The sequence below is a fragment of the Ictidomys tridecemlineatus genome, chromosome 7 (genome assembly GCF_052094955.1).
Source record: "Ictidomys tridecemlineatus isolate mIctTri1 chromosome 7, mIctTri1.hap1, whole genome shotgun sequence".
NCBI lineage: Eukaryota > Metazoa > Chordata > Mammalia > Rodentia > Sciuridae > Ictidomys > Ictidomys tridecemlineatus.
Window position 1 is genome coordinate 122,655,076 of NC_135483.1, and position 22,288 is coordinate 122,677,363.

At 39.3% G+C, this 22,288-nt stretch overlaps 1 protein-coding gene across 1 annotated transcript in view; it reads right to left on the reverse strand.

Annotated features, from left to right (window-relative positions):
* Positions 1–22,288, reverse strand: part of Neb (nebulin) — a 196,281-nt gene that overhangs the window by 45,493 nt on the left and 128,500 nt on the right. The window contains exons 100-122 of the mRNA XM_078018472.1: positions 22,016–22,213; positions 21,546–21,650; positions 20,726–20,830; positions 20,525–20,629; positions 20,115–20,222; positions 17,935–18,048; positions 17,415–17,612; positions 16,997–17,101; positions 16,224–16,328; positions 15,319–15,426; positions 13,937–14,041; positions 12,787–12,894; positions 12,007–12,111; positions 11,811–11,915; positions 10,796–10,894; positions 10,348–10,458; positions 6,245–6,349; positions 5,471–5,575; positions 5,034–5,138; positions 3,210–3,314; positions 2,946–3,050; positions 2,197–2,301; positions 1,121–1,225 (exon numbers count right to left, since the gene is read on the reverse strand). Coding sequence (XP_077874598.1) covers positions 1,121–1,225; positions 2,197–2,301; positions 2,946–3,050; positions 3,210–3,314; positions 5,034–5,138; positions 5,471–5,575; positions 6,245–6,349; positions 10,348–10,458; positions 10,796–10,894; positions 11,811–11,915; positions 12,007–12,111; positions 12,787–12,894; positions 13,937–14,041; positions 15,319–15,426; positions 16,224–16,328; positions 16,997–17,101; positions 17,415–17,612; positions 17,935–18,048; positions 20,115–20,222; positions 20,525–20,629; positions 20,726–20,830; positions 21,546–21,650; positions 22,016–22,213 — 2,619 coding nt within the window. The remainder of the gene's footprint in view (positions 1–1,120; positions 1,226–2,196; positions 2,302–2,945; positions 3,051–3,209; positions 3,315–5,033; positions 5,139–5,470; positions 5,576–6,244; positions 6,350–10,347; positions 10,459–10,795; positions 10,895–11,810; positions 11,916–12,006; positions 12,112–12,786; positions 12,895–13,936; positions 14,042–15,318; positions 15,427–16,223; positions 16,329–16,996; positions 17,102–17,414; positions 17,613–17,934; positions 18,049–20,114; positions 20,223–20,524; positions 20,630–20,725; positions 20,831–21,545; positions 21,651–22,015; positions 22,214–22,288) is intronic.

The following is a 22,288-nucleotide window of genomic DNA, read 5'->3' on the forward strand; positions in this document are numbered from 1 at the left end:
GATTTCAATGTGGCTACTGAGGCCTAACTAGCCCAGCCCACGGGTCTTTAAAATATAAAATAAAATACTGATAAGCTATGGATTTACCATCTAAGGCTCTGAACCCAAAAGCATAACTAATGCTAAAACATTTATGGAAAAATTGTTTCATAGTCTTTGAACACAAGTTAATTTATTTGATTATAAAAAATACCTAGAAATCCTTTGCAAAATAGAAAAATAGAAACAAAATATATCAAGATTGCACTGCTAGGAAGCTACTGATAGTAGTTCTTCAGGGTTGTCCAGCCTGGAAATGTCTACTGAAAATGAACTAGATCAAATTAAAAAATGAACATGAACAACACAAAGTCATGAATAAATATATCATTTGCTATATTTTCATGATTAGATATATTTTACTACATTTCTAGCATTATTTTTGAACTTATATAAGTTTGTGGAAAACCTAAAAATACAGTTAAGTACAATTTTAATTATAAAACCATCCAGCATAAATAAATTCATATCTTGCTTTTTTCAGCATTCTTGAATTAAATTCAACTTAAAATTTAACTTAAATTCTCGCAGGATGGTGAACAGGAAAGACTGGGTAAAATACAAAGGAAATTATTTTGGGCAATTAGATTCTTCTGTGCACTAAGATACATGATAGTAACAACAGCAACATATTTGAATACGTGAATCTCAACTATCCCCTTGGAGAGGTCTCCCGACCACTGCCATTTTGGTGTCTTTATAGGGGACACTAAATTAACATTAAACTTATTAATCTCCCAACTTTACATAATATCCTATTTAAGGGAGTTAATATGATAGTCCACAAAGTCCTTGACCTGTGTCAGCACTCACAGGGCTGTGCCTCCCCATGATAGTGCATGCAGAGGGACAGGTGGCTGTAGGGTCCTCACTCCACTCTGAATGGTCCCTTTGCTTTTCCTTATTCATGGTTTACATAGACCCCATGAGATGGTGACATTATACAGTCTTTCCAAATCTTTAGTTTGAATGAACACTTAGGATGACTGTCCTGTCTTTCTATATCTTAGGTTTTCATTAAACAACTCTATTGACTTCTTCAGGGAACAAAATAGGTCTAATTGCATTAGTTCAAACATACCTCATTCATCAACTGAGTTGCATACTTGAAATGCTTGTTGATTGGAGAGTCAGCAACATACTTGAAATTTGACTTTGTCCTTTCAAATACCTCTTTGTACTTATACTAGAGGAAAAGAGCATGATTATTTGCTAGTGAATCTTTAGAATGAGGCATGCTATTTATTTTATCCTTGTGATGATTCGTGTACAGGGCTAACAAGTATTCCCTAGGCCTTTACCCACTCCCAATGGCAGTGATGGGTACACCTGCCTGGATGTCCTGAAAACTAACCCAAAACTTTCTTTGAATGGATATCAAATGTTATACACTCTGGGTAAAAGTCTAAATAAATTTTTTCTTTGTTCCTATATATTATTATTTTACATTGAATGTATTTTCATGTACACTTGATGGTCATTTTTAGTCCATTAACTTGAATATAGTTTCTCAACAATTAATTGGATACTTATGATTATATAGAGTAGGGGTGATTTATAGCCTATCTAGTAACCACATGTTTTGAAACAGCCCCAGGAGTTAAGAATGTCTTTTTACAATTTAAAGGGGTAACAAAGGAGAATATGAGCTGGAAGGAATGTGACTCACAAAGTCTGAAGTATCTATTGTCTGGTGCTTATCAGAAAGAAAAAAAAATGGCTAACTCCTATTTTACAACCCCAAAGAAGACTCTTCAGCTGCTTTATTTTGTAAATAAGAAAATGAGGACATAAAAGACTTGACTTGCCTGGAGTCACACAATATGGACCGAAACACCCCCACTGTACACCTCCCACCATATCTCTAGTACAGTGAATCATCCAGAAATGTATTAACAGGGAGGAGATTCTGGGAGGGTTGTGAAATGCTACACTGTGATGACTTTTCATCAAATTCAGATAAATTCAAATAAAATATAGTCATTGAGGTAAAAATAAGTAAATTTCCGCAGGAGAGTGACAGTTCAGTATGTGTTGCAGTTGCAGTGTCTAGAAGCAAGGACAGGGACAGACACAGGAAAGGCTATTTCCTCAGTGCTAATCTGCCTGTGAGTCCAGGTTTGGGTTGAACGCACGTGACCATTCTTGAGGATATACCTTGCTGTAGAGTTTCTTGTTCTGTTCAGCCAGGGTGAAGTCAGGGGTATCATAAGCATAGCAGCCAATGCCTTTAAGCCAGGTCAAATCTTCTTTATATTTTACCTGAGATGAGAACATCAGCATCAAAGATTTTTTAAGAACCTACTCCAAACAGCTGCAGGTTAGGGTCTATACAAGTGGAACAAATACAAACTCTGATTCCTGAAGCATATGGAATAATAAAATAGTGAAACTATTATTTAAATAGGTTTCCAGTAATACTGATTTCTGCTTATTTTATGGTACATGGTTTACAGTATGTAAACATTTTCATTTTTATTACTTATTAAAATAACTCAAATTTAATAAGATATATTTTTCCTAGTGAGTATTTCATTAGTTTGGTAGTTATATTTTCATTTAGAGAGGTGAAATTTTTATCTAAATGAGCATTGCTATGTTTTAATTGCTCCATGAAGTTGTATTGTCAGTGGATCAAACAGAGTATTTTCTAGATGAAGTACTGCACTTCCAGTCATGTAATATAACGTCAGACATTTAGAAGAAAAAAATAGGTCCAAACTTGAGCATATTTTTCCTTTCACACACCGAAGTTTATTCATTTAGCAATTGAATTTTATAATTTAAACATCCATACACAAGATCTTAAAGCTAGGTGTGAGTCTTATCAGCTTTTCCACAGTGGCTGACATCATAACTCATATGAGAATATGAACTTATATGTGAAAGTAGATGTCAACACTCACATCACTGACTGCATCCGTGACTGCCCGATGATGGAAATGTTCTGGGCGGTCAGGAATGGACCTCCAGATGCCCAACTGGCTCATATAATTCTCTTTGTATTTCACCTGCCACAAAAAAACAAAGACAGCTATAAAGTCTTTCCCAAAATTAACGTACAAAGTCTCCTTTTCTCTGAAGTTTTACAAAAGGGAATTTTCTAAGACGAGAAAAGAAAGTAATGGTGGGTTGGAGAGTCCAACATAAGTAGAAATACAAGGACATACTTTACTGATGTCATCCGTGACTCTGCGATGATAAACGATGTCCAGAGCATCCTTCACAGTGTGATATCTCCCTTTGGTTTTCTGAAATGTTTCTTTGTAGCGTAGCTGGAAAGAAAACAAGCACATAGATCATGAGAACCACTACACTGAATAATTGGGCTCTCTTAAGCTTGAACTCTTCTCTCTTAGGTTTTCTTGTGAACACATTTAGAAAAAATTAAGAAGAACATTTTAGATCCTGGAAAAGAAAAAGACACTAAGAAAAACTAATGGAACCCAAACATAGTACAGCTTGATGCAAGAATAACATTTTCAACCTTGGTTTATTGGCCATGACAAATGCATGATTGTAATGTAGATTGTTAACAGTAGAGGTATATGGGAATTCTCTGTATTATCTTTGCCACTTTTTGGTAACTCTAAGACTATTTAAAATCTTTTTGTAAATGTAAAATGAATAAATCAAACACTCATTTTGGAGGGAAAAAATGAACTAAGTACAAGACACACTAACATATATGGAAAGAGGAGAAAGATTTAGCTTCTAATTCCTACTGTTAAAACGACTTCTGCACTAAGAACATTAAAATTTTATTTTTACTTTTTTTTGTATTGGTGATTGAACTCAAGGGCACTTGACTAGTGACCCACATCCCCAGCCCTGTTCTGTATTTTATTTTAGAGACAGAGTATCACTGAGTTGTTTAGCACCTTGCTTTTTGCTAAGGTTGGTTTTGAGCTCATGATCCTTCTGCCTTAGCCTCCCAAACTGCTGGGATTTTAGGCGTTCCCCACTCTTTATGCTTGTGATATTTCAAGAGAAAACAGCTCTGACTCTAACTGAAGACCATTAGAGAAGACAGCTGACGGCGGTGGTACTCGCCTGGAATCCCAGCGACTCAGGAGACTAAAGTAGGAGGACCACAAGTTTGAGGCCAGCCTGAGCAACTTAGCAAGACCCTCTTTCAAAAAATTAAAAGGGCAGGGGGTATAGCTCAGCAGTAAAGTGCTTCATAGGTTCAATACTCAGTACTGGAAGGAAAAAAAAAAGAATATCATAGAAGATTCACCTCATCTGCATAAGACGAGTGCTTCTTTGACTAATATGTTTTCAACCTCAAACAGTTCCTTAGTTTTTAGGTAGCTCTGAAAAAACACATATAAAAGATGACTCCTTTGCTAGCTAAGCAATAAAACTTCTTTTTCCATTTTCTCAAAAAAAAAAAAGGGCAGACTTGCCTTTAATCACATGCTACAAGAAATGAAATTTTGTCTCTCCTAATTCCAACACCTGAGTTGTATGTCATTCACATGATCCACATTTAGGCAATTAGGAGAAAAGGAACACATATTTCTTATAGCATGCTAGGAATATTATATACATGTTCTTGTGTAGTTTACTTATTTTTCATGATTCTCATCTTCATCTGACAGATAGGAAAAGAAATATTAAACAAATTATGGAGTCATAGAGCAAGCATATGACAGTGTCATGACTGAATCCATGTTCAGTTCACTTTAAGACCATGATTTTATGGGTAAGTAAATTAGTTGTAAAGTATCCCTAGGAAATACTGCAAAAGAGTTATAAGAAAGGACCACACTTTTGCTCATCAGAAAAGGGGCAATAGGCTTCTAGCATCTCTTAACACTATTCTCAGCTACGTTGCTTGGCTGATATTGGGTCAGTGTTTCTGTTTTGTTCCTGATCTGTGTGGTGGGCCTTGACTCTGAACTGTGGATGTGACTGAAGAGCTTATGTTTCTTGGTACTGCAACCTCAGCTCTCCCTATCACACAGGAAAAAGAAGGGCAGGATACATACGTCACTGGCATTCCAGTAAGCCCTCTTGGCTCTGATGAGGATTGGTGTATCTGGCACCGGAGTGTACTTGTCCTTCATCTTTTCATATTGGATCTTGTACTTATTCTAAGGAAAAAAAAATAGAAGAGAGAGACAAACTTGAGGTCAGGTGTTTTTACCCTACTCCAATTCATAACCAACTTACAGATCTAGCAGAGGGAGACAATGTATCACACTCTTTGAGAGAATGGCTTTGTTTTCTGTATTTTGATCGTGCTGAGTACAACTTAGAATAATGAACTCTCTGAACAGAGGTTAACAGGTGGATTCTGGGGATGTAGCTCAGTGGTAGATCCCGGTAGACACAAAACCTAGGTTCAGTCCCCAGCGACACACACACACACACCGGGCAGGTGAAGGTTTTGTTTTCTTTAACTCAGTGCAAAATCCCAACTTACCTCACTGACCAAGTCCTTTACATCTTTAGCGTGCTTCAAGGCTGTGGTCTGGTTTCCAGCATGATGATGGGGTCTCTCTTTGGTGGCAAGTTCAACATAGAGATACTTTAAAATAAGAGAATAAGGTGAGATGTCACAAAGATGAAGCATTTAGTATTTAGCCCTCTTCATTCATTTCTAACCCTTCAGTGGGAGGGGAAGGGAGTGCTTCTAGAATCTGTTGTCCTGGTTTGATTGCTTATTTGTGTTTTTGTTATAGGCATTTGTTAACTTTTCTCTGTGTCTCGAATTTGAAAACACATATATGTTCCATTTATCTACTATTCCTACTGCTGAGTATGGAAAAGCCAGGTGATCAGGAATGCCAGCAGAGCAGTGAGAGGATTCTGAGAGCTCCCTCAGCATACTTGCCCCTTAATTTTGCCTGAATGCATGAAATGTGGTTTCATTTATCTGTGGATAGCAAGTCCAGTGGAATGATCCAATAACCATTTTCCCAACGTGCAGTCACAGACCACTCATGAAGTGACTAAAGTTGCTCAGCACTTAGAAAAGAAGGTGTGGCATCCTTGTTCATATGAAACCTAGCTGTAATTGTGATGGCCTGAAAGGTAGATGCTTCCTAAAGTGAAGTGCAGATGGGCACAAGACTGCAGCAAGAACAGGCAAGGTTAAGGGCCTGCCACTGGTTAGGAGAGGCCAGGTGCACAGTCCCACCCCAGGCAATGCCACCCACACGACAGGGTTTGAATCTTCATTTACAATTGGTGTTACCTGGCTCTGAAGCTTCTGCCCCCTCTTGGCTCTTAAAAGATCAGGAGTATCGGGAACTGAAGTGAAGACTGACTTCAGCTTATTGCCTTTGGCTCTGTACACCAGCTGGACATAAAACACATCATGGCCGTCATCTCTGCTTCATTGACCTGATATATTCTCTGCAGATCCCTTTATTGCTTGCTCATAGGAAAAGCAGGACCCCTCCCACTGTAAAAGTCTTATTTCTTCCTAATAAACCAATGACTTATTAGTACTTACCTTCTGAGCCTGCCTTCCCTCCTCTTTAGCAAAAGAAGAGACATTCCCCACCTACCTGTCCAAGATTCAAGCGTCCCGCTCTGTTCCTAGTACCATTCCCACTTGTTTCTTCTGGAACCCTTAACTGACAGCTAACTTTTCGTCCTCCTATCCTCAGCCCTTCCTGCTTTTTCAGCACTCTCCCTTCATCTGAAAACAGGTCCAAATCTCTCCCTCCATTAAAATTTGTCTAACCTCTAGCCAGTGCTTCCCTCCTTCCTTTTACAGCCAAATCATCTACGTGTTTATTCTTTCTCTTTTTGGTTAATTTCCCAAGATCCTTGGCTTCTATCCAACTGTACCAGTGAAGTCACTCTTGATAAGAGTACCAAATATTTATTGTATTTGCTTCAATAAAATCTTCACAGTTCTCTGTAGCAACAGACCCTGTTCTAGTTCAATCCTAAAAACTGTCTTGTGTACTTTCCTCTCCACCATCCTCTGCTTGGTGGCCTCCTATCTCTCCAGGCCTCCCTCCATGGTCTGTTGTGAGCTAGAGTGAAGTTTTGGCTCCTTTTATCCTATCTATTCTCCTTGGGTGAGCTCATTTGTACCTCATTTGACCTCACTTTGAGAATGATGACTTCCAAATCTTTATATCCATTATGTCTCCTGAACCCCAGACCCAACTTTCAACAACTTCCTAAATGTGATTTATCACATTTAATGTAGAATTCTTTATATCACTCCCATCTCTACCTCACATCTGCTTCATGTCTTGCTAAATGACTCCTTGATCTCCCAGTCACCCAGAGAGAATCTGGGGAGTCATCCTAGACTCCTAATTCCCAACCCTTCCACTCCTGCCCACCAGCACTACCCTGTTTCAGCCTCTGTCCTGTTTGTTTTCTACACATCTTTAAGAGTCTCCTCAGCTGGGCTCCTTTACTGGACTGCTCCATGTGGCTCACCCATCTTTCACAAGTCTGGGAGACAGATTTTTGCAATACTCGAACTATCCTGCATAGAAATAATTCAATGATTTTTCATAAATCCCAAAGGTCACTACTACAATATCTTTAAGGCATTATGACCTGGATTTTGGGATTTATGAAAAATCCTAGATGAGGTTTTTAGCCTCATCTCCCCAAACCCTTTTATACTCTTCATCGTCCTCATGTGCTATTTTAAACTACCCCAGCTGTTAGAACTCATGGCTTCTTTCACATACTATCCTTCCTGCCTACAATGTTCTCCCTCTTATCTGCTGTCGAAACTAGAGTCTATGATCTTTTGACTAGTCCTATAAAATGCCTTTTATCACACTGCTGTCTATTTCTTCTCCCAGACCAGGGGCGCATTGGATGTAGTGGCTCAGCTGTATGATCTTTTCGACACCTAATTCCTAGACAAGAGGCCTGAAAATCAGTAGTCCCCTAATAAATGTGGAGGGAATTTAATAAGGCAAACTAGATGGAACAAATGAATTCCAAATAAATTCTAATACAGATATAAATACCAGTTGAAGAAACAAATTTAAAATTTCCTTGACATGTACATATATGTATATATATAAAATATCTAAATTATTAGAACTATATTTGATATAAAATGTTGCTCATGTGTTTGGAGCTACTGTGGTGTCACTTTTGGAAAAAAAAATTAAATTAAAATTTAATTTCTTCCAGGTTCAGTCTGCCTCTGTCTCTGTCTCCCTCTCCTCGGGTAATCAACTTCTCAAGCTTAGGAAATTAAAATGCTGATATTGTGACTCATATAAGGCCATACAGCTAATTGGAAGTAAACCTGAAACTAAAATTCAGTGTCCCATGCCATTTCTATAGTTCTTTTTCTGTTACATTTTTATTGTACCTAGGTGTGCATTGTTCATGCTTCTGTTTCTTAGTATTACAAATACTTTATGTCAAGAATCTACATAATGCAAAGACAATTTAAAAGTCAGTAAATTGAACTTCCTTTTTGCCAAACTTTTTACCAAGTCAATATTTCTCAAGCTTTCCTGATACCAAAAACTCCCAAGGACTTTATTGTAGCCTTTACCCCCAGACTTCAGAGGATTGTCATTCTAATGGAGCGGCAAATATGGTAGAAACTACAGTACTGAAAAAGACCCTTTCTTCTTCCTCAAATGTTGATGCACAGTATACATAAAATCCCAACAGGAATTGAGAAGAAGGGAAACTCAAGTTTTGGATAATTCTGAATCCAGACATTAAACCCAGTACCATTAAAACAAAACAAGTATTTACTTTGAAGCACTTTTAAATTACCAAAGCATTTTATTATTATTATTATTATTATTTGGTAGCTGAAGGAGAGATGTGATGATGTGGTTTTCAACCCTGGGTAGATTTGAGGATCATCTTTGGGGCGTCTAGAAAACATACAGATGGGCCAGGCATGGTGACACACTCCTGTAATCCCAGTGGCTCAGGAGGATTGCAAGTTCAAAGCCAGCCTCAGTGACTTAGTGAGGCCTTAAGCAACTCAACGAGACCATGTTTCTAAATAAAATATAAAAAGGGTTGTGGACGTGGCTCAGTGGCTTAGCAACTCTGGGTTCAATCCTCAGTACAAAAGAAAAAAACAATACTGATGCCCAAAATCATACTCTAGTGGAACTAGGGGTCAAGTCCATCCAAGGGTAGTTTAAAAACATCCCATTGGCTATTCTGCTCCTAAACCAGGGAGAGGCACTTACTAGGATAAAAAGAACGTTAGCATTCTTGTCTGAGTGTGCGCACCAGTTGAAATAACAGAGAGAAGCTTTTAGGAAAGCAAATGGACTCAATTAGCATTTATAAAAGCTAAAGGATTAATCAACCTCTGACTCTGGCTCATAGAGTATAAGAAGCTATACAACCCCTCCAAGGAGAGCAATATCTGTTGTGTCAAGGCATCTGTAAGTCCAAGAGCATGAGATTCCTAGTCAGCAGCCATCAGAGTCATTGAGAATGATGAAGTGGTCTGACAGCCAATGCTTGGCTCAGCTTGATGAAGCTTGCTAAACTGAGCCACAATATAGCCTGATGGTAGAAGGAGAATGGCCAAGTTGCTTATAAGAAGAGCAACCAAGAGCTACAGATGTAGCTTGGTGGTAGCTTGCATGAGGCCCTGGGTTCAATCCCCAGTACCATTAAAATAAAACAAAACAAAAACAGAGCAACCATTTACATTTGTGGAATGCTCTTACTTTTGCAAAGCACATCCAATCTTTGGCCAACACAGATGTCTACTAACGTGGTCAAGGCACTATGGAGACACACTTGTAAATACAAGATAGGAAGATGGGGTTGATACTTCAAGGAACCCACTGTTTAGGTGACAGGATCAAATCTGTATACAAATATTGCAACAGATCATGAGCCTTAATGCCAGATGGGCAGATGAAAATGAAACTAGTTTGGAATTTATTAAGTGGGCAGAAGAAAGGGAGCCATTGAAGACTATTCAAAGGTCACTGCCAGGATTGGGATCCTGATAGCAGGAGAGAAAAATCTGAAATAAGTTCAATTTGGAGACTACAACAATAGTGTATGACAAAAGGACTTTCTATAAAATCATGTAAAACCTCTCATCAGTTCAAGTCACAGGAAGGGTAAGTATTAATATTCTCACTTTACCAAAAGGGGAAAAGTAAGTAAATTGAGTCAAAGTGAGGTCAACTGACTTTCTTAGACATTGTGGCTACTCTTCAGTTAAGGGCAGAAGGGAAATTTTTACATCTGCAGTTGCCTAAAGAGTGATTGCTAGAGAGAGATACTAAGAACCTTCCTGAGTAGTGTTATTCATACTGGTCAATTTGGTCTACTTGGAGTCAGAGGTAAAGCATCCTTACTTACCTCACTCAGATGGGTCTTCAGTTCCTGCACTTTTCTGTATTCTGGAGTGTCAAGTACCACTTTGTATTTGTCTCGCATCTTCCTTGCATTATCAGTGTACAGGTAATTAGACTAAAACAAAAAAACAGTAGATATATAAGTCGATTAATCATTGAAGAGACTGACATGTTATCTTTCACAGGGTTGGTATGTGCAAATGGTACAGGCCCTCTTGTCTCCTGGGTGTTTTATTAGGTAGAAACAAAAACAATTGTCATTTAAGATCATTACCTTTTATGGGAGGCACAAATCATCTTAAGTAAGTTATAACCTGTCCAAGTGGATTGATGGTAAATTTCTCTTTAAAAGTAGCTGCAGGCTAAGATTTGTTTCTTCTTAGTCCTGGAGGCTGGTGATGGGCACTTGGCAGCTGTGCAGGAGTAACTGCGTCATGAAAAAATGTACTCACCCAGAGCTTCCTCAGGTGTCGGGAGCGGACCATGTCAGGAGTGTCATACAGGAAGCAACCAAGTCCCCTTAAGATCTGCAAGTCTTCTTTGTACTTAATCTGTTGGGGCGAATACAAATAGATATTTACTCATGAGCAAATGTAAATCAGGAACCAAAAAAGAGAGGATAGCAGCACTTCTTAGTTGATATACAATAGCGCTCCACTCCACCCCATTCTTTGGTTTCTGTTATTCACTGTCCATCACAGTCTGAAAATATTAAATGGAAAATTCCAGAAATAAACAATTCATGAGTTTAAAATAATTATTATAGTATATTATCATAATCGTGTTGTTTTCTTAGTTATTATTTTTAACCTCTTACTGTGCCTAATTTATAAATTAAACTTTATTCTAACTATGTAGAAAAAACTGCATATATGGGGTTTGGTATTATCCACAGTTTCAGGCAACCACTGCGGGTCATGGGAGATATCCCCTGCATATAAGAGGGGGCTACTATATTTTTCACTTTGGTTCAGCATATTCATGCTATGCTCTTAGTTTGCTTGCATTTAAATAAATCACAAATCTCTAACCTTGAGCTAAGGAGAGAGCACTGCTATTATTTTATTCTCATATGGATGGGAGAAAAGCCCAGATGGAAAGGATTGATCTTTTCGAAGAAAGAAACAGGCAAGAATTTTTTTAAATGGCAATGCAAAGTTGCTAAAGAGGATGGGTACAGGATGAATAGGAGAAGCTACTAAACATGACTTGGAATACAGAGCACCAAAGAGTGAGGAGTAAGCACCCAGTGTCTAATATATAATTGTGGTCATTTGAGTGATAAAGAACAGTGGCAATTCTTTTATATCCCAGAGGTCCTCTTATTAGAGTTTGCATAGCTAGGAAACTGCAGAATCCTGCTTCTCCACTGTGCCACCTCTAAGTTGTACCAGTAGTTTAGTAGTTCTTAATGGAAAAGGCTGAAAGCAAGGCTGCTTTCCAGAAAGAGCCCTACAGGATGCTTACATCACTGGTGATGTCTCCCACGTAGCGGCAGTGCAACACTTGGGGTGTGTACGGCAGGGAGATCATGTGGCCCTGCATCTTGAAGAAGTCTGATTTGTAGATCAACTAAGGGGGAAAAAGACACGCACATTAAAGGCATGGTCCACTTTCACCCCTGGGGTCCACAGACTGTTCTCTCTATTAAGAAAATACTCACCTCACTGACAGCTTCTTGTGTCTTCTTGACTTGGCGGATTTCAGGTGTGTCAGGAGTTGTGTGAATCTTGTCTTTCAGTTTATGGTACAATTGTCGATATAGTCTCTACATTGGGGAAATAAAACCATTCCAGATATTTAGTATAGGATGACCAGGGCATCTACTGACTAAGAACCAAATATTTTACATACCAAGTCAGCAGAGAAAATAATGGAAATGTTGAAAATTATTAAGATTAGGACAAAAATTGAAAAATAATATTTCATTTAGGTGAAGAATTCTGAGTACAAAAATAGTAGGATCAGATGTACAAATCAGTAGATGATGTTGAAAACCAAGGTTGTGAGTCTGACTAAAATGCGAACTTATTAAAGATTTTTTTTTTACTACAAATGTCAACAGAAGGAATTGTTTCCTTAGAAAACTACTGCATCATAGGGTTGGGGTTGTGGCTTAGTGGTAGACCACTTGCCTGGCATGTATGATGCACTGGGTTTGATCCTCAGCACCACATAAAAATAAATGAATTTAAAAAGATATTGTGTCCATTTACATCTGAAAATATTTTAAAAGAGAAAACTATTACATCATAAATATAGAAATGATATTCTGTGATGATGTTTCTAAATAGATAAAAACACCACCAAGGGATACAAAAATACTCTAATTCTTTGTAGATGTGTAAGTTTGAAATTCAACAAATTCTTCTAATGCAGTTCAAACAAAGCCATGGTATTTGAAACTCAATATTCCCCCCAGAGAATTCAGCGGTCACAGTACCTCACTAGTAACATTGTTGACTCTCCGAACATGGACAAATGGAACGTCCTTGGGGCCTAGTGTATACCCATTTGCCTTGATGTGTTCATAGACTTCTTTGTACTTGAACTGTAGAAGCAAAGTCAGAATGAGATCAATGGTTGGTACACAAAGCAGCACTGCATTTCTCAGTTAGAAAAGAGATGTCACCTTTACTTGAGAATTGCTCTTCAAGCTTTAAATACAGGGAAAAGTCATTGACAAAATTTTAATATTGTCCCAAGTCTTGAAAATTATTTGTTGGAGAATAAATCTAGACCCAGAAAGGAATAAATTTTAACCTTTCTGGGTGAGATCTTTTTGTAAGGTAGGTCTTCAAAATGCAAGAAAAGCCAACATCTTTTGCACCAATGTTGCTAGGAAATTAAAAATGTGAAGAAGAACAAGAGAATAATTTCAAAACTGATAAAAAAAATGACTGTAGACTGATTTAAAAAAATAATGTGGTAGATTTTCATATCTGTTACTCTCTGCTTTGAAAACATGTAATGGGTCACAACCTTATCTGGCCATCAGGGTTGCTTTCCAGGACTCAAAGTCGGCAGGGAGAGGAGAACTAGGTCGGCAGCCAAAGGCTGGGTTATGAGTACAGTCTGTGGCCAGTCACCGGGACGACCAAACTTCTCTAGGATTTGTCCATGGGATAACTGCATCAAGCAGGTACAATCTAGTACTTTTTAAAATGAGGAAGGGTGGTATCAGTGGCAACAGCTGGGAAAGAAGTCCTTTCTTTTCTAAGAGACACACAGTGACATATCTTCTACAGGCCTCAATAGCGTGTGTGCAAAGCTGAATTTCCAGTAAATGGATTGGATGCTTCAGGATGTTTCTGTACTGAGGCTAGCAGAAGTAGAGGAATCATGACAGCCATGAATCCTGAGCCAAAGCTCCCATGAATGTCCCATCCTAACTCACTGGGCTACCCAGACACTGCCTGATTGCAGACATAGTTGATTCTACAGCACCTGCCCCCAAATGCTGTCCCCTTCTCCCTCATTATATCATGTTGAACATTTAGGTGTGATTTGAGGATGAGAATAGGTTTTTAACTAATAATAGTTCCCTCCCACCCAGCTTCAGATCCCAAATGAACAAGAAGGAGGCCACTCACATAACTGCTCATGTATCGGGTGTCCTTGTTGTGTCTGAAGTGAGGGGTATCAACTGGAAGCCTATACCCAGTAGGCAGGTAGCGCAGGCCAGTTTTGTACAGATTCTGCCAAAATGGAAGAATAGGTTAAATGACAGTTGGCATCAAAAACTGATCCCAGTTGAACAAATCACAAATAGTTCATATTAGATTTTTAAAATCAGATACTCAATAGACTGATGCTCAATAAATTGATTTAAGGAAGAATATAAGTAAGTTCTATTTGTTTGTTTGTTTGTTTATTTGTTTGATACTGGGGATTGAACTCAGGGATACTCAACCACTGAGTCACATCCCCAGCCCTATTTGGTATTTTATTTAGAGACAGGGTCTCATTGAATTGCTTAATGCCTCACCATTGCTAAGACTGGCTCTGAACTCACGATTCTCCTACTTTGTTTCCCGAGCTACTGGGATTATAGGTGTGCACCATCATGCCTAGCAAGTAAGTCCTAAGAGCATGAAATAAATCACATTGCTCTGAACCCATTGTTTTGGAAAAAAGAATGCTGAGTGAAAGAAATAGCACATGGAAAGTGATTCTTTTTCTGCTTCCAAATACATACCCGGTTGACTGCATGCAGAGCATTTAGCGAGAATTTGTGAAATGCAGAGAAGATAGGCAGCCAAAATTCCACCTTCAGGTGATATTCAAACCCTCACCAATCCCTGAGCCAGTCTTAATGATCAGGCACCTCTTTGTGTTGCCCTCCCCAACTTCCCTCCTCCCTGCCCCATAGCACAGTGCCTTGACACAGGCTAGGAAGTGGTCAGGATGCACATACTCTTGCCAGGAATCAGGGGACTTTCTAACTATGACCTTAAGTATTGTGGCTCTCAGAGAACTACAGGATTAAGAATATTGTTTAAAATTAAAAATTAAATTACTTCTAATATTCAAGATGGGAAGTTGAAAATATAATTGAGACCAAAACACCTTCACAGAGTAATGCAGAATAAAGAGAATAAATATGCAAGTGGAGTCTAAGTTCTCTTTCTTCTAAATTCCAACAGTCATGTCTACATTTTTCTCTTCTGTTAGAATTTTTTTTAAATTTAATGCTTTGTCTTTGTTATTGCATTTTAAGCTTTTGACATATTTTAGCAATATTTGAAAAAATTTTAGCAATATTTTATAAATATTGCTATTATTTGATTGCTTGATAGGAACATTCCGTCAGCAAAGAGAAAGACAGGTGATGCTCTGTTTTTGTTTTGCCAACTCATTGAATGGAACACTATATTTTGCAAGATCCGACCAAGAAGACGCCCACATTGCAGTTGCTTCCACGGGAGCCAGTGGTCTGAATTCCTGGTGGTACATTCAAGTTCTCACCACTCACCTCACTCTGGAGCTTGTATGCATGAAGTGCTCGGTCCAGATCCACAGTTTTTGTGGTTGGGGCCACTTTGCCTCTGACACTGTGCACGTAGTCATAGTGATAGACAGCCTGGGTGTAGACAGAAGCAGAGTGAGTTGATTCAGACCAAGGCAATCTTATTAGAAAGAAGCAAAGTAAATGGAAACCAAAGTCTCTCTTAAAAAAAAAAAAATCAGTAGCCTGCTTCCCTTTCCCTAGAGAACTCTGACATGTTCTTGTTTCTTGTAGTAGGATCAAGGCCAGGTTGTGGACACTAGACTGAGAAGTGAAGACACCCCAGATATGAAAGGAGGAAACCTGGGCATTTCATCACAAGAAGTTCCAAAATAATAGATCTCAACCTCTTAGCTCACTGGGGATCTAATATTCACTTATAAGCCTCAGGATTTAATTATTAAGAAGCAGCTTTGTATTTGCTCTGTACATTTTCCCATTTTATGCATAAGGATGCTGAGGCTCAGGGGACTAAATGCTTTTCACCAGGTCAGATTGTGTGTGGTGGAGGCAGGACTCCACCCACACTTCCAGTTTAGAGCCTGCTGGCTTTTTACTCTGCCCCAGTGGGCCCTAATTATTAGAAGGCCTAGACACTGAGAAAGAAACAGCTGCTCATGACACATAGATACAAGAAGTGGCTTTGGAAGCTCTAAAACACGAAGTATTTCATAGACCTGCTCACTTACAACTCCACCCCAGAGAAGTACTTGACACTTCATGTGTTAGCAAACAAAGTCAGCATCTGAAGTACTTTCCAGGGACCAACTCTGGTTTCCCAGTTAGGAAAGGCTGGTGCTGCCCAGTCTTTGACCAAGTGGTGGCCTCTGACTTTGTTACTGTCCACTGTAAGTTCCCCAGAGAGTGCTTACATCGCTTAGCTGTTTCCCACTTTTGACAGCCTGGACGTAGACTGGTGTATCAGTGACCAACTTGTAGTCATTCCTCGTTTTCAGCACATGAGCTTTGTACTTGATCTGCCAAAAGGAAAGAAACAGCCTGCATTAGACCATTTATTACACTAGAAACTGCTGGCTTTCACAGAGGGTTCGGTAGCTTTTTAACTCATGAGATTCACATTCATCAAGACTCATTCGACAGACAACAATGGATTTGAATGTTATAACCATCCGTGTAACTAATGCTTATAGTTCTCTGAGGCTTCTAGAGTCTTTAGGAGACTCGACCGCTGCTTTTCTAGGAAAGTTTAAACTTTCTTGCTGAACTCCTCATTGCAATATAAACTTGCCTGATAAATCTGCTCTTTTTAAGAAGAGCCTGCCTATAGTCCATAAACTCTTAGCTGACGATATTTGCCTATAATGACAATTATGTTCTTATTACTGTATTCAAGAAAGTCCAAAAGGCAGAGAGAAGAGCCAGATATCCTTTCTCTACCAAAGGACAATGGCACAGCTGGACCATGCTGTTTGACAGGAATGCCTGATGCACTGCTGAGAAACGGCTGTTCTGTTCTAGCACCTTTCTCTAGCTCAGCCACCCTCAGCATGATTTAATCCACAGTTGGTCTATGACAATGTCCCTACTTTGCATACTATCTCTTCAGCACTAGTCCATATACAGATGGAAATATACCAAAAAAAAAAAAAAAAAAAAAAAAAGAAAAAGAAACAAGGAAACGTACATCATTGCGTAGATCATAAGCGTGTTTTGCATGGAGAATCTCTGGAGTGTCCCAGACGTAGCAACCAATTCCTTTCAGCCAGGTGAGATCATCCTTGTACACAATCTGGAGGGTTTCAGCCAATGCAGGGGATCAGGAAAAAAAAAAAAAGTGAACATAATATCAACACTAAGAAACATGCAAACCTGGACCCAGATGACTTTGGGGAATAAAAACCAAAAGATATTAGTTATGCAGTGAGGCTAAGGATGCCACAGAAACACCCACACAGAGAGCCCTTCCTCCAGGTGTTGCTCCGAACCCAGCCAGACCCAAGGATACATAGGAAAGGCTGAAGCAAACACTTAGGTAAGTCTGCGTCTCCTCAGGTTGGGTGAGTGGAGGTGAAACAGGGGCCCCAACTAGGCAGTGGGCTTACATCACTGATCTGATCTGTGACTTTCCTGACGTGACTGTTGACTTGCAAGTCAGGGTGGCAAATCCATTCATGGAGGTGCAGGCGGTAATCGATCTCACTGACTTTCTTCTGAGAATCCTTGGCAGTAACCATCTCCACCATGTCAGGTATGGTGTGGATTTTCATCTTGTTCTTTTCATAAACTGATCTGTACAGGCGCTGTGAAGTTAAAGTTACATGCTCATTATACAGGACAATTGTGACAAGCCATCATGGAATATATGCCTTGCTCCTGTACCAGAGAAGTCAGGGCAGCCAGCTCACAGCAAGCTGTAGGAACAGGGTGAGTGCAGTAATTTTTGGACACTTTTCACAAATTAATACTACAAAAATTTTTTTAAAGCAACAAAGGCTGAGATAATGTTTAGCTTCTGTATATATTAAAAGTCAGTGCCCCTTGCATCGTTCAATGGAAAATGTTCTGATAGATAATACATAGCTATTTTTCTTGGCTTGAAGTAAGACCTCAGGAGTTACTTACATCAATGTTAAACTTGCCAACCCGAAGGCACCGCGCTGTGTTGGGATCATCTTCAACACTTTTTGGTAAAGTATAAAGAGCTTTGAATTTTTCATATTCTTCTCGGTACTTGATCTATAGAAAAAAAATAGAAGGGGTGAAATTGTTAAAGAGAGTAATGGATTTATTTTGTTAAAAAAAATGATACTTAATGGGAAGGACCTGGTCTAACTTGGGGACATCATTCCCCTGAACTTATTTCCTTGTCTTTATAGAGATATATAGGGACCAATGCCTACCACAGGGTCATTGTGAGGCTTTTATCAGGCTGTATCTGAAAGTACTCTTACATTGCAGAGCACTATAAAATTTTAGTTATTATGTTTGCTTTCGTTTCTTGTGGTGCTGGGGATTGAACCCAGGGCCTCAAGAGTGCTAGGCAAACACTCTTCCACTGAGCTATATTCCCAGCCCCTCATTGTTTTCACAACACATAAACCAATGGAGGCTTTGCTGCAACTATAACCAATTCATTTTTTAAAAAAATATTTATTCTTAAATTTTTTAGGTAGACACAATAGCTTTCTTTTACATTCATGTGGTGCTGAGGATCGAACCTAGTGCCTTATGCATGCTAGGTGAGCACTCTACCACTGAGCCACCACCCCAACCCCTAACCAATTCATTTTTAAGATTACATGACTTTTAGTCTATTACTACATTTTTATTGTTTTGTAGTGCTGAGAATCAAATGCATGGCTTTAACCCCGTGCTAGGCAAGTGCTCTACCACTGAGCTGTACCCCTAGCCCCAAATTATGTGATTTTTAAATAATCTCTTTTGTGATAATGGCTTTTTTCTTACTATTTAAAATAAAAGATTAAAACTCTGCTCAGGAATTCCTGTCTATCTATCTGTCGTGTAGTGCTAGGGACCACAGGACTTTGAGCATGTTAGGCAAGCACTCTACCACTAAGCTACATCCCTCTCTTCGTTTTTAATAACTGAAAAACTCAATGCTTAGGGGAGAGAATTAAATTTCAGTTTCTACAAGGTTTTCAACAACACAGTGCAAACAGTTGAGGGAAAAAGTTCAGCTCTTATGCTGTGTTACCTATGAATTAATGTTCCATGATCATGTGAATTAGGTGTTAGAGCAGAGATGAAGATCCAAACTCCTAGCACATGGTAATAAAATAAAAACTCTCTTAGAACCCAGAGACCCAATTCTCAGTGGAAAAAGGGAGTTGGGAGAATTTGTTTCAGAATTCCAACTAAGCCCTTCATTGACTGGAGACCAACCAAAATGTCTACCAGAATTTTCCAGAACATTCCAGTTTCTTCTAATGTATTTCCTCAGCTATAAAGAGGATAGTATTCAAAAGAACTCTTTTTTTTTCTTAAAACTTCTTTTTAATAAACTGAGGTTGGAATCCATTTTTAATTTCCCTGTGCCCACCATGTTCCAAAAACAATTGGCCAAGAATCCTGCCTCTGTTACTGTTTTCATGACTAAAGGATAAAGCCTCCACTGGCCTTTGTAAATCCTATCTATAAAACTCCTCTTTCCAAGTGAAAAGTCTGCCCCTCTGGCATGGTCTATTCTGTTTATTTGGTGATGGTATGATACCCAGTTATCATAATCATATTTTTGCCCCCAAATGTACATTATTCAATTGACAAAGCTTATTTGGGGGGGCGGTTATGAGGAATTGAACTCAGGGGCACTCAACCACTGAGCCATATCCCCAGTCCTATTTTATTTTATTGAGAGACAGGGTCTCACTGAGTTGCTTAGTTTTTGCTGAGGCTGGCTTTGAATTCTCCATCCTCCTGTTTCAGCCTCCCAAGCCCCTGGGATTATAGGCATGCGCCACCAAGCTCTGCTAAGAGTCTATTTTATATGGTCTATTATATCTTCTTCTCTCCTCACTTCTGGCTAAAACAGAGACTTTCCATCCATGTCCTCTGCAGACAAGCAGCCTAAAAAAAAAAAGGTCACTTCTGCATTCTGGCTGGTGTTTGTGATCCTTCCTGGACCACAGGACCTTAGAGGAGTTGGTGAGCACAGACTCTGGAATTATTTGCTGTGGAGGTGCCTGAATACTTCTGGGCAACCTCTGAACCTGTCTGAAGGATTCTCAATGTGGGGAGCAGGATAGGGCGGGTGTGTGTGGCTGTCACGTTTGTACTCAACTTACACGGCTGGCCAGGTGCTTCTGGTTCTTGGCGTGTGTCAGAGACAGGGTGCTGGTTGGCAGGATGTAGCTGGTGGCTTTCACTTTATCCCAGGCTTCCTTGTACAGGTTCTGGAGGGGTTACAAATCTTGTGACTATGGGACAGTGCATTCTGGTCAGCTCCTCAGGAGCAGGTTTTCCTCATTTCTGGCCTTCTCAGAAATTCCTTGCCAACCCTGAGGACCTCTCTCCAAATTGAGGTTTATTTAATTATACAGATAAGAATCTTATGAGACAAAGTGGGAATTTGAAGATGGAGAAGAAAACCCGGAAAACTCTTTGGGGGGATAGGATACTTATCCCCACTTATTCTCCCATTATCTTTGAAAAAGAAAGGATGACTCATATATAAGAGGAAAGAATCCCAACTCACACTGCTGTAAAGACTCTTCAGGTTCTTGGTTCTGTCATAATCCACTGTTTCTAGAACTGTGGTGTATTTGTCCTTAATTTGATGATAATTTTCTTTATATTTCACCTGCAAAGAAGGAATTGCTTATTCACTTCTACTGTCAGGGAGACGTGTAAAGACAAGAAATGCCTTGTCCTTGGAAGAAGAAGAAGGAAGACGTACCTCACTGGCATTGATGCCACTTTGAAGAGCAGTCACGTAAAGTGGAGTATCTGTGACCAGGTTGTAGTTTTGTAGATTTTGTTTACCTGCTGCTGTGTATTGGAGCTGTAAAGAAAAACAGAAGTCACCCATAATGATAAGACACCCATCTGTCATCACCTTTAGTTGTCTGTGCCAACTTAGATGTGACTTGACTTAGTTTTGGGTTTCTGCTTTAATCCTAAGAAACGGGCTATTGTACTGTAGTTCTTCAGACCTCGTATGACAACAAAAAAGAAAAAAAAATCTCCCTTGATCAAAGGTGGGGTCTGGATGTTTACCAGGGACTCTTCTTCATTTGGTTGCTTTCTGTATGCTCATTCTCCACCCTGATAGCAGCCACACGATTTCAACCATCTGTTGCACCTGCCCTATCAGAGCTCAACCATATGCTAGAAAATGTTCCAGAATTTATTTTTCCCTTTAACACATATCTCCCTGTGGTCAAACTATGCTTTCGCTTCCCACTTTCTAAAAGTTAACCTGGCCAAGGTACAAATGCTTCAGAATAGCTCAAGAACCTCTCAGATAACTTTCTGTTGTAAATTTGCATAGATTTTAACTCTAGGAGAAACCCATACCAAAAAGGCCAGCACCAAGTAGAACATCAGAGATATTTAGTTAGGAGCAAGGGAAGGGGAGGCTTGATCCTCTTAGATCATACACAGTTCCAGAAGCTTCTCCAACAGAGCATAGACATAGCCTGGCCAGTAGCCCACTGATACCACCATGGATTCCAATGGCCTATGGACAGCCAGTGCTTCTAGGAAGATTAGCTTACCTGACTTTGGAGGTCATATGATTTCTTGGCATGGAGGATCTGAGGTGTATCCCAAACATAGCAACCAATGCCTCTTAGCCAATTCAAGTCATCTTTATATACATTCTGCAAGAAAAAACAATGAAATGTGACAGGTGTTCTGAATTTACAATTGAGCATACTGATAATTTCCTATTGGCCTTTGGCTATGCTTAGTGGAGACTGGGTAGGCCTCTTGCCAGCTGGAAGGTTTTTAATGTCCTGGTCTATAAAACCTAGGGGCAGCAGCACATAAGCCTTAGTCTAGTCTTGAACAGATTAACTATTTAACCTAGGTGTCCTAAGGCTCAAAGGGATTCTCACACTAAGAGGTGGTATTATTCATGCCACTCAGTTTAAAGTTGCTGGGTCGATAAGCACAGGGGTAATTGTGCTAACAAAGGATGGGGTGAAGCCTTTAACTAAGTTAAGGTGCAGAGAGGACATCATACATCACTTAAGATCTCCTGGGCGTTTCGGGCACGAATGACATTGGGTTCTTCCGGAAGAGACGTCCACTGGTGGAAGTAGTGTCGATACTCCAGGTCACTCAGGATGTACTGACACCTTTTAGCCAGTACGTGATTCATCATGTCATTAGGAATATGAACATTGGCTTTTGTGTCCTCATAATCCCTTCTGTAATTCAGCTAAAGAATAATATTTTTAAAGATGAAAAATTAGAAAATAAAATGAAAACTGAAATGATTCAGATCAATCTCGTT